Below are 12567 nucleotides of genomic sequence, written 5' to 3'. Positions count from 1 at the left end.
GGTTTTGTCCATAAAAAGGAGTTTGCTTTTGCAAACCAAACTGAATCACCCCCCCCCCCCCATGTGCACGGCAGGTGGGGCAGATGTAACATGTTCAGAGAGAGTTACATTTGGGTGCGGTTTGTTCTTCAAAATGATATCTATATTGCAGTGTAAGAATAAAGCAGTCAATATTTACCCTGCACAGAAACAAAATAACTCACCCAAATCTAATTCTCTCTGCACATGTCACATCTGCCCCACCTGCAGTGCATATGGTTTTGTCCATTAGCAAACCAAATGTGCATTGCAAGTGAACCTGAATCATGGCTTGCTGTGTGTAAGGGGTCTACTGCTGCGTGTCATGCTGTGAGTAAGGACTGTATTGCCACGTGGTGCACTGTGCCTAAGGGGATTTGGGATCATTTGGTCTACAGTCCTTAGGTCGACATGGTTCTAGGTCGATAGTTCGACAGGTCGTTAGTTCGACAGGTCATTAGTTCGACAATGTCTATGTCGACAGTCAAAAGGTCGACGTGGGGTTTTTCACTGTTACCTGAATGTCAACAGAGTTGACATGGACACAGTTTCAAATGCACCGCATCCCCTCGCATCGCTTGCTGGGCTCGCCATGCGTCAGGCACGGTGCCTCGCTGCGCTCGCCACACTATTTTATTCTCCCACCACGCCCTAGTGGATGGTAGGGCATGAAATACCGCCTGTCGGCACATGTCGGCTCAAAAAACAGTGGAAAAACCCATGTCAACCTTTTGACTGTCGACCTAGACACTGTCGAACTTATGACCTGTGTAACTAATGACCTTTTGACCTAGAACCATGTCGACCTTTTCCCATGTCGGCCTAATGGTGTTGACCTAATGACTGTCGACCACCATGCTGTAGACCAAATGACCGCATCCCCCTAAGGGGTATACTGCTGTGTGGTGTTCTGTGCATAAAGGGTGTACTGCTGCACAGCATGCTGTGGGTTAGGGATGTAGTGCTGCATGGCACACAGTGCCTTATTGGTGTACTGCAGTGTGGTGCGCCATGTGTAAGTGGTGTTCTACTGTGTGGTGCTCTGTGCGTAAGGGGTGTACTGCTGCATGGTGCACCATGCGCAAGGGGAGTACTACTGCATGCCATGCATAAGGGATGTTCTACTGTGTGGTGTGCTATGTGTAAGGGGTGTACTGCTGCATGGTGCACCATGTGCGAGGGGAGTACTACTGCCTGCCATGCATAAGGGATGTTCTACTGTGTGGTGTGCTATGTGTAAGGGGTGTACTGCTCTGTGGCATGCCATAGGTAAGGGGTGTACTTCTGAGTGGCATGCTGTAGGGGGTGTAGTACTGCGTGGTGTGCTGTGCATAAAGGGTGTACCACTGTGCAGAGTAATTTGAATTGGGGGTTACTATTGTGTGACCAGACCCCTTTCCTACAGGACCACATACTCTTTTTGGGCACGCCCCTTCAGTTTGCACTGTCACTGTTGGTGGGGGGAGAGGGGGTGCCAGTCCTCAATCCAGAACATGGCACCTAGTTACGGCTCTGCCTCCAGCTGCTGGAGTAATAACCATCTCAGCATGATCTGCTATAGCATTCCCTAATAGCAAACATGTGACAGGGCATGCTGGGATGTGTAGTTCCACAGCACTTGGAGGGCCACATGTTGAATACCCTTTGCAGCTTATTAAATGGCATTACATTTGGTACTTGTGTATTATCACGGCGCCATTAATGATTTTTTATCGCATCCTATCTTTATAATGGCCAAAGTCAGTGAATACATGAAAAAGATAGGATGTGATTTTTTTATCGCATCCTATCTTTTAAATGGTCACATGCTATTAGGTTTGAATGACCCCCCCACTATCCACGCCGAAGCGTGGCAGAACGCGTCCGCCTGAGCTTTTCATTCCGCCACGATCCACGTCGGCGTGGAGTTGATTTTATCTAGTGTGGCGAGCGCAGCGAGCCACCGAGCCCGAAGCATGTATTCCACGTGCGCTCGCCACGCTGCGGGCTCGGTGGCTCGCTGCGCTCAACACACTATATAAAATCAACTCCACGCCAACGTGGATCGTGGCGGAATGAAAAGGTCAGGCGGACGCGTTCCGCCGCCGCTCGCCACACTTCAGGGTGGCGTAGATAGTGGGGGGGTCATTCAAACCTAATTGCATGGCATACAATTGTCTGGCATGGTATGGAACCATGCGATGCTATGGAATCAGATGGCCTGGGGGCATTAGCAGTGAATAAATGAAAAAATAAAAAAATCGCATCGCATGGCCCATGCGATGCGATGCGATTTCCCTACGGTGCCGTACGTAGGAAATCTGGGCGCCGTGATAATACACAAGTACCTTACATTTAAAATATAATGTTGCTAAATAAGCTGCAGTTCCTCTGTATTACTTCTACCTGTCTACAAGAACATTCGCTGTGTGCACTAATGCTCTGGTAACTGTTATTATATTATATTCTGTACTTATATCATATTTTTATATATTTTTTCCCATCTCTTATAGGATAAGACTTACCACAGTGATGGGAATCTCTTCTTTAGAATTTTGGTCCATGACCAGGGGCGGATTGGGGACTAAAAGTGGCCCAGGAAAATTTCTGGAAGCGGCCTCATGGTGGCACGAAATCAAAAATTGGCAGAGCCAGCTTAACAGTAGGCGGGATTCCTACATCACTATACCTAGAGACATAGTTCACAGACCATGCTAAAGCATACTTGCCTACTTTTGGAAAACAGTTTCAGGGAGATTCTTATAGCATACCTCCCAACTTTCCCGGCGCAGCCCCCCCCCCAACCCCCCCCCCCCCCACGGGAAAGAGCGGAGCTACAGGTCATGTGGGCATGGCCTCTATAATCAGGACAGTTCGGAGGTATGCTATAGTACTAAAAGCAGCAAAAAGAAAAAAATAGTGTAAGTATTGTACTGCATCCATACATAGCTTGCATAAAACACTGGGCGTTCCTCTGTTCCAGCCCCCTGCCCGCCCCCTTCCCTCCCCTGAGAGTGTGAACACCTCGGCGAGAGTGATACTGGACCTGAATCAGGCCCAAAGTGCATTATAAACTGCCACCCCATATTACACACAGAGACATATTACATTATACACAGCCCCCATATTACATTATACACCACCCCCCATATTACATTATACACCACCCCCCATATTACACTATACACAGTCCCCCATATTACATTATACACCACCCCCCATATTACACTATACACAGCCCCCCATATTACATTATACACAGCCCACCATATTACACTATACACAGCCCCCATATTACATTATACACAGCCCCCCATATTACACTATACACAGCCCCCATATTACATTATACACAGCCCCCATATTACATTATACACCACCCCCCATATTACATTATACACCACCCCCCATATTACACTATACACAGTCCCCCATATTACATTATACACCACCCCCCATATTACACTATACACAGCCCCCCATATTACATTATACACAGCCCACCATATTACACTATACACAGCCCCCATATTACATTATACACAGCCCCCCATATTACACTATACACAGCCCCCATATTACATTATACACAGCCCCCATATTACATTATACACCACCCCCCATATTACATTATACACCACCCCCCATATTACACTATACACAGTCCCCCATATTACATTATACACCACCCCCCATATTACACTATACACAGCCCCCCATATTACATTATACACAGCCCACCATATTACACTATACACAGCCCCCATATTACATTATACACAGCCCCCCATATTACACTATACACAGCCCCCATATTACATTATACACAGCCCCCATATTACATTATACACCACCCCCCATATTACATTATACACCACCCCCCATATTACACTATACACAGTCCCCCATATTACATTATACACCACCCCCCATATTACACTATACACAGCCCCCCATATTACATTATACACAGCCCCCCATATTACACTATACACAGCCCCCATATTACATTATACACAGCCCCCCATATTACATTATACACAGCCCCCATATTACATTATACACAGCCCCCATATTACATTATACACAGCCCCCATATTACATTATACACCACCCCCCATATTACATTATACACCACCCCCTATATTACACTATACACAGTCCCCCATATTACATTATACACCACCCCCCATATTACATTATACACAGCCCCCCATATTACATTATACACAGCCCCCATATTACACTATACACAGTCCCCCATATTACATTATACACCACCCCCCATATTACATTATACACAGCCCCCATATTACATTATACACCACCCCCCATATTACATTATACACAGCCCCCATATTACATTATACACCACCCCCCATATTACATTATACACAGCCCCCCATATTACACTATACACAGTCCCCCATATTACATTATACACCACCCCCCATATTACATTATACACCACCCCCCATATTACATTATGTACAGCCCCCATATTACATTATACACCACCCCCCATATTACACACAGCCATATTACATTATACACAGCCCCCCACACACACATTGCAGTTACTCCCCCATATGACATTATATACAACTCCCTGATACTATAGTACATTATATACATTCACCCCATAATACATTATAAACAGCCTCCCCTATATTACATTATAAACCCCCCCCCCACACACACACACACACACAGTGCACACAGTTTCTCTCCCATATATATTTCAGCCCACACTCCCCAGTACACACAGCACTCACCTAGCTGTGTTGATCCTTGTAGGGGAGTGCAGGGACCCTGTGTGGGAGCAGGCAGTGTGGTGAGGGGGAAGCATTGGGCAGCCGCCAGCCGGTGACAGGAGAAGCAGGCAGAGCAACCATGAGTAGGGCTGAGGCTGGCACGGAGTGTGGTGGGCGGAGCCAACTCCGGAAGCCCTGGCTGCTGCTTATGCTGACACTCCTGCAGTGCTCCTCCCGACTTCCTTGCAGCAGCAGCTCGGCCACCCATATCCCCGCAGTGGCCGGCAGTGATGTTGCCGCACAAGCCCCGCCCCCTACGTTTCCGGATGCGCACATGCGCAGTCCGGATTTTATTGAGAGACCCAAAAACCGGGAGGTGCCGGTATGTTTGCGGGGCAGCGGGAGGGTAATGCAAATAGCGGGAGCCTCCCGCTAAATGCTGGAGGGTAGGCATGTATGTGCTAAAGCATCAGCTGTCGTGGAAGGGGTGGGGGGGTGGAGCGACGGTCATGCTGTGCAGCATAGCTCTCCTGCGATATACAGTAGTAGAAATAAATTGTGCTGCGCAGTCTATTTCTACTTGCGATACTGAACTGCCTATTCCATCTGATACAACACACACCGTAGTGTCTATTATTTATTATATAATACACACCCACTGCTCCGGTGCCTCCATTTGCTACGGCCTGCTGCTGCTCCGTCACTCGCGGCCAAATATCCTGCACAATACGACGCCCTACTCCCGGGGGTGAAGCGGACTGGGGGGCTGGGGCTGGTGCCCTCTCCGGAGAAGCTTGGCGGGATAAGCGGCTAGCGGTTTCCGAGGTGACCTGCTGCCGCGATCCGCACGGAGAGAACCGGCGCCATCTTGCCTGGCTCGTGTAGCCGTTGGGCGGAGGGGCTGTGTGTAGTTTGGCACGGAGTCTGCCACTGCCAAATACTGCGGGAGTGACCTCACATTCCTCCATTGCCCTGCAGCACTTATATTATACTAAAAGGATTCATGTTGGCGTGAGTGGTGACGGCGACAACCTGCTTGGCGCGCTGACGCCATCTTTGCTCTGCACAAACCTGGTTGCGGCTCCTCAAACACAGCTTAGCTTCCAGTGACTATACTATCAACTCCTATCTACTTCTGTCTCCTGTGACGCATCCTAAACAAGTACCAGCCTTGTTAAACCTCTGAGCGTCTGATGCTCCCGCCATTCCTTTAACCTTAAACAGACCAAGCACCCCCACCTATAAAGCGCCCCCTCCCCCTCCCCTTTCCCCTTCACCTGGAATAACCAAACTGAGTCATTTATTTATGGCGAATTAAAGGTCACATTTATTAATCAGATTACCAATATAATCCTACTCTCTTAGGTGGCAAAGATAGCACTGCGGTCCACCAGCCCTCCAACGTAACTGAATCAAGCCGCCCGGGGGTGGGGACCCCTTCTCGCACCTGAAACATGTAACCGCCCGGGGTCCCCAATTGCCCCCTCCGACGCCAGGCCTTGGATCTTGCACCCCCTCTTCTGGGGTGCCTCCGTTTCCTGGCGCCAAACTTTGGCTGGCCCGCAGTACTTCCGCCTCTGTTAAGACAATCTCTCCTGTAACTAGAACCGCCCGGAGTCCCCCAATTGCAACCCCCACTTTGACGCCAGGCCTTGGATCTTGCACCCCCTCTTCTGGGGTGCCTCCGTTTCTTGGCACCAAACTTTGGCTGGACCGCAGTATTTCCGCCTCTGTTAAGACAATCTCTGCTGTAACCTAGATGCTGTTTGGATGTTGCTCCTTCTTCGTCCAAGGGTGGGTGGGTGGGACAATCCTTACGGTGTGCCCTCTTGCTCTCTCTGATCCTCCCCCTACCTGTCCTGTCCTTAAGTATAAGTCTACTCCCATGGGGAGGCGCCTACTACCTGCTTCTCTCTTACCTTCCCCCCTTTTATCACCCCTTATCCTTTCACTGCTATCTCCCTGCCCCCATCCTAATACCAGCAAGACAATGGTAGCATCTCATGGCATTGGGAGCGCAGACTAATAGTTTACGGTCTCTCCCGGCTAGTCGCCGCTCGCTCCTATTAAACCTCTGAGCGTCTGATGCTCCCGCCATTCCTTTAACCTTAAACAGACCAAGCACCCCCACCTATAAAGCGCCCCCTCCCCCTCCCCTTTCCCCTTCACCTGGAATAACCAAACTGAGTCATTTATTTATGGCGAATTAAAGGTCACATTTATTAATCAGATTACCAATATAATCCTACTCTCTTAGGTGGCAAAGATAGCACTGCGGTCCACCAGCCCTCCAACGTAACTGAATCAAGCCGCCCGGGGGTGGGGACCCCTTCTCGCACCTGAAACATGTAACCGCCCGGGGTCCCCAATTGCCCCCTCCGACGCCAGGCCTTGGATCTTGCACCCCCTCTTCTGGGGTGCCTCCGTTTCCTGGCGCCAAACTTTGGCTGGCCCGCAGTACTTCCGCCAACGCTAGGTTCCTAGAACCATAGCCCGCCACCTCACCGTGACCTTCCCTCGCCCTATTAATCTAGAACCTATATGTAACCATCTGCACGCTCTTCTCTGCTCCTGAACTGAAATGCTTCCCCACCGTATCTCACCCTTGGACCCCGTTCCGGGAGTCCTCATTTTCCTCCTGCAAAGAAAACAGACCGCTGGAGACCCCTGTTCCTGAAGGGTGTTGCGAATGCCTCCCTGAGCATCGCTGCTTTAAAGACATCTTTGCTACGCCCTTTGCTGCTGCCATGAGCTGTAGCTTCTCCCTGCCGCAGGCACTAATGAGTCTTTCACCAGCTTGTTCACGCCATATTGACAACCTTGCATAAATTAGAAGGACAGGTTAACCTTTGCAGCTGTGTTTGCGGTGCTGCCTCCCTAAAGGCTTCCCATTTTCCCCTTGAGAGGGCATCAGTTATGTTATCTACCCCTGGGATGTGCTTGGCGCAAAAGTTAATGTAGTGCCGCAGGCAAACCAATACCAAATGCCTGATCAGATTGATCGCTGGTGGGGAGGAGGCACTTTGCTTATAGACCGCCTGGACCACCCCCAGGCTGTCATACCAGAAGGTTATTTCCTTGTTGGCTAACCTGTTACCCCACAACTCCACCGCTACTAAGATCGGGAACAGCTCTAGCAGCAGCATGTTCCTGGTCAGTCCTGCTTCGTCCCAGCTCTGCGGCCACTGCGATGCGCCCCATTCTCCCTCGAGGTACCCCAAAACCACAAGAACCATCAGCGTCCGTCCAGGTCATCAGCCTGCCCGCCCCCTCCGATCCTTAGGCATCTGCAGGTGGAAGAGGAAGTGTTGCACTGCGAGGTGACATAAAACATGTTAGTTTGTACTGTGTGTAAATACGTTGCACCATGCAGTCTCCCAAACCTGAGCAATAATCCTATAATGCCACCTTCCCTGCATTCTCCTTTTTACATTTCAGACCTTGCCTCTATCCGTATACAAGTGACTGAATAGCTACCCCTATGGAAATTTGAAATGTCCCATTAAGCCCCGTTGGCATTGGACATTGTTGGACTAAGCTTGTTCAGTAAATAGTGCATTACCTTTGTTCTAAATGACCGTGAAAGAGAACTTGTACTAAGCTTCAAAAGAAGGGGCTGTTATCCCTTGTATTAGCATAAAGGTTATAAGATGTAGCCACCACATTGCTGGCAGGTGCACTGCGCATAGGTCTTCCCTGCTAAGGCCAAGCATGTACCCCTTTAAACAAAAAACTAAAAAAAAAAAAAAAAATTAACTTACAAACTTAGTTGCTGTGAGAACTATGGTTCCACCCCTGTGCCCTAATTATATACATTACTTCTTATACAATTGCATGAATTGACTTAACAGAATTCTAACAGCAAAGGATTTTTTATAAAGCAGCAGATTAACCCAGCGCTTTTCAGGAAGCAACAGTAAGTTTGGATCTGCCAAAGATATAACAGTCTAATATGAAGTAAAATGCTTATCATGCACAAATGTAATGAATTCACTTATTGATATCCTGTACTATTATTATTATTGTACATACATGCACGTAACAATGAACTTACTCATTTGTATGTGACACCATATTAGATTACTGACTGCAGCTTAATCTAACCTGCTACCATATATCATTCCCCCATTCAGCAACATATTTATAATACTGTCTATTATACCCCTATGATGCCTTGCACGCTGAAAATTGCACTGCATAATTAATTTTCCTGCCTTATTTTGCATTATATTTAACATTAAACAGCATTATTTTTTAACATTAAAATCAAAACAATGCGTTCCCATATTTGGATTCTGCCTATCTAAGCATATGCTTTGCCGTATCCTAATAACACTCTTAAGCAATATTATATTATGTTCTGAAAACTATGTCATTCCCCTAGTACATATGAAATGACACAACTCGGCGCTCATCTGTAATCATACATTTCATGTTTGTACGGCGCTGCGAAACACTTGTGGCGCCTTATAAATAAAACTATAATAATAATAACCATATTAATGTCTTATTGCGCAAATTATACATTTGTTTATCATTGCTAGGCAGCCTGCTGACTCCATTGTATGCTCTGCTTAGTGGGAGGAGTAGATGAATGGATTGTATTGAAAGGATACCTCTATCATGATCTCTACATGCTATGCCATGTAAACAAGCCCTCAGTAATTTAATTAGGGGGGGGGGGGGGGGTTTGGACATTCTTTGCAACTTGCCTGAACATTGGGCCTAATTCTTTGCTGTTTTGCTAAAGGCTGCAGCGAGTATAATAATAAATCCCCAAGTACTCATTTTTTGGCCTTAAACTGCTAGAAGTCTGCATTGAAAAAACTTCAGCACTGAATCCCAACTGTACTGTTAGGTAATAGGTGTGAAACTCTATTAGGTGCTGTTATTCCTTAGGGGAAAGTTACCCAGCATAATATAAAACATGTGGTAAAATTCTATCTGCATTAAAGATTGAATTCATAAGAGAGACATTGGGAGTTTGTGACATCAGATGGTAGCAGGGTGCCGAATATGGAATTAAGTAAAAGAATAAGAAGGGATACAAATGCCAATAAATAAAGATACTTATAATATTTCTGGATCATTCCTCTGGTGCTTTCTGGATGTTCTTGCTGGTGCCCGCTGCTGCTGGGAGTCGGGTAAGGAGGGGACGGGCTGCGCTCTGGCTGCGAGTGCGGCCCTGGGGATGCTCCAACCCGACTCTGTGTGTATGTCCCGGCTGCTGCTGCTTCTCTTCGGCGCTGCTGCCCGCTGCTAGAGTCCTGTCTTCTGCCTCTTTCTTCCTCACGGCCGGCCCGTTCCTCCTGGCGCCGATCTCAGATCTCCTGCTGCTGGAGCCCTCCTTGCTTTCTTCTGCTGCTGCTCCGGTCCCTTAAATCTCGCTCGCACTTCTCTGGATCTCTTAGGACAGTCCATTGCTTCTTTTTAACTTTAAAGCTGCTGGTGAGTCTCCACAATCCTTACGGTGTGCCCTCTTGCTCTCTCTGATCCTCCCCCTACCTGTCCTGTCCTTAAGTATAAGTCTACTCCCATGGGGAGGCGCCTACTACCTGCTTCTCTCTTACCTTCCCCCCTTTTATCACCCCTTATCCTTTCACTGCTATCTCCCTGCCCCCATCCTAATACCAGCAAGACTATGGTAGCATCTCATGGCATTGGGAGCGCAGACTAATAGTTTACGGTCTCTCCCGGCTAGTCGCCGCTCGCTCCTATTAAACATGGACTCCCTTCTACAACAGATCCTGCAAGAGATAAATGCAGCCTCTACTAGATTATGCCGGCAACTGGATGATCTGAGAGGAGATGTTTCATCCTCCCTGACACCCCTTGGGAATCGGGCTGTGTTCGATACGGGAGATATCCCTAAAAGCATGGAACCTCTGGCCTCCTCTGCCACAATACTGGAACATAAAACCCTGTGTACTGATCGGAGGGGGGTTCTATCCTCTTTACTTCACTACAGAATATGTGAAACTCTGCCTATGAGGGAGACATGCGGGTCTACAAGCCCTCCGCTTTACCCTGATACGGGTATGTTTGCTGCAATGGACTCGTACTTCCCTATTGACCTACACGTGCCTGTGACTGATTGGAATGTTGTCCCTGCTTGCTCCGACGAAGATACAACTTGCCTCCAGCTCCTTGCTAAGAATCTGAAGTCTATGGCTGTCTCCTATGCACGGTACCATAAGCGCTCCAGATACCATCACAGCTGTCTAAGCGGGACTAACTTTATCTACAGTAATCCCATCCTGCTATATTACGAGACTGTGAGATGGCCAGATTAGCACTGTATTTCCACCAAATTGTTATTCCATCTTACATATGCCTCACTACTTTCACTCTTCATAGTGCTTGTCCAAAATGTTATTATATCCTTGTCTCCTGCTTTACATCTCATCATGTTTTGCTGAGATGCCAGCGGCTTTTATTGTAATGTTGCAAGCTGGATGGAATTCGCTATCTACGTGATGTGTCACTGCAAGCTGCAGGGCCTTCACTTCTCTTGTCACCTGTGTTAAATATCAGCAAGACCCTGCTTCAATAATCAGAATTAAACATAACACTCTGCTTTATTGTTCTATATGTGTTGTTGCCCACCCAGGACTGTATCGTTCTTCTGTAATGTTCTTGCCATCGGTCTGGACTTGCTCGCACTCCTATTATGGAACTTATCCTACATTCACACCTGCTGATGTAAAGATCCTGGCTTCGAGTGTTGCCCAGACTGATATAGTGTATACCATGTGCCACACTATAATTTTGTGATATCTCCTGATGCTTCCTATATATATATGTAACATTTTTTTTTTTTCTCTTGCTGTCTGCCAATAGATATTTACTTCAATTTATTTAGGGTCGCAAGTTTATAGCCCTCAGTATATCTCCGTTGTTTAATACCCTGATAGGTTCACATTTCTTGGGGAGGGGGGGAGGGAGGGAGGGGGGAAGGAGTTCTTGTAGTTAGAAATGTAGTTTAGTGGGTTTTAGAAAGGGTAAATTAGGTTTAGGGCTCCAGGTATTCCCAGGATGGGGGCGGGACATACAGGGTGGGGGGTTATTGGGGGGTTGATTTGGTCCTTTTGGGTATACTTGTTTATTTTATTTTTTTTCTCCTAGTAGATTTGACGGCAGCCGGTTGAGACAGGACTCTTTTTAGCTATTCCTGATATTTATGTTGACGTGTATATTTCCATGTGCTCGTGTGGCGCCTGCGGGCACTTGGGGTATCATATATATGTAGGCCAGAAATGCTACTATCCTTATATCTATGTTGCAATTCATATTGTCAATATTTTCTCTGTGCATTCTGTCGTACCAATATGCCAGCATCTTGCCGCAGGCCGGCTTTGCCTACTACATTCTGTATGTCTTTGGGGGTTTATGTGTTATATGTTTAATTTGCAAAAAACAATAAAAATTATTAAATTATATAATACACCATAATGCCTATTACATATTATACCACAAACCGTAATACCCTTTACATATTATGAAACATAGCTGCTACATGTTACCTACATGCTCGCTGCCATGAGTTACATGCTTATTGCCGCCAGGGTTTTCCCTGATTGATGCCAGGGGTTTCTTGATTGATGCCAGGGGTGTCATGCTCCTTGCCAGAGTTTTCATGCTCCTTGCCATGGGGGGGGGAGGGGAGGTAGTAACTTGCTCATTGTCCAGGAGACATAACATGCTCGTTGCCCAGGGGTATTATTTTCACGTTAGATAGGGGGATATGCATTCTCGTTGACCAGGAGAAGTTACATGCTCATTGCCCATGGAAAGTTTGTTGCTTGTTGCTCGGGGA

General features: G+C 47.2%; 1 protein-coding gene across 2 annotated transcripts in view; it reads left to right on the top strand.

Moving 5' to 3' along the window:
* Window positions 1-4682, top strand: part of LOC146049958 (uncharacterized) — a 31425-nt gene extending 26743 nt beyond the window's left edge. For both annotated transcript variants that reach the window (XM_083166668.1, XM_083166667.1), the window contains one exon: window positions 2511-4682. In XM_083166668.1, the coding sequence (XP_083022794.1) occupies window positions 2511-2515 (5 nt within the window). In that variant the 3' untranslated portion in view covers window positions 2516-4682. The remainder of the gene's footprint in view (window positions 1-2510) is intronic.
* The last annotated feature ends 7885 nt before the right edge of the window (window positions 4683-12567 follow it).

This window comes from Crinia signifera, chromosome 12 (assembly GCF_055691185.1).
Source record: "Crinia signifera chromosome 12, ASM5569118v1, whole genome shotgun sequence".
Classification (NCBI taxonomy): Eukaryota; Metazoa; Chordata; class Amphibia; order Anura; family Myobatrachidae; genus Crinia; species Crinia signifera.
The sequence above is the reverse complement of the archived record's forward strand: the minus strand, read 5'-3'. Positions and strand labels throughout refer to the sequence as shown.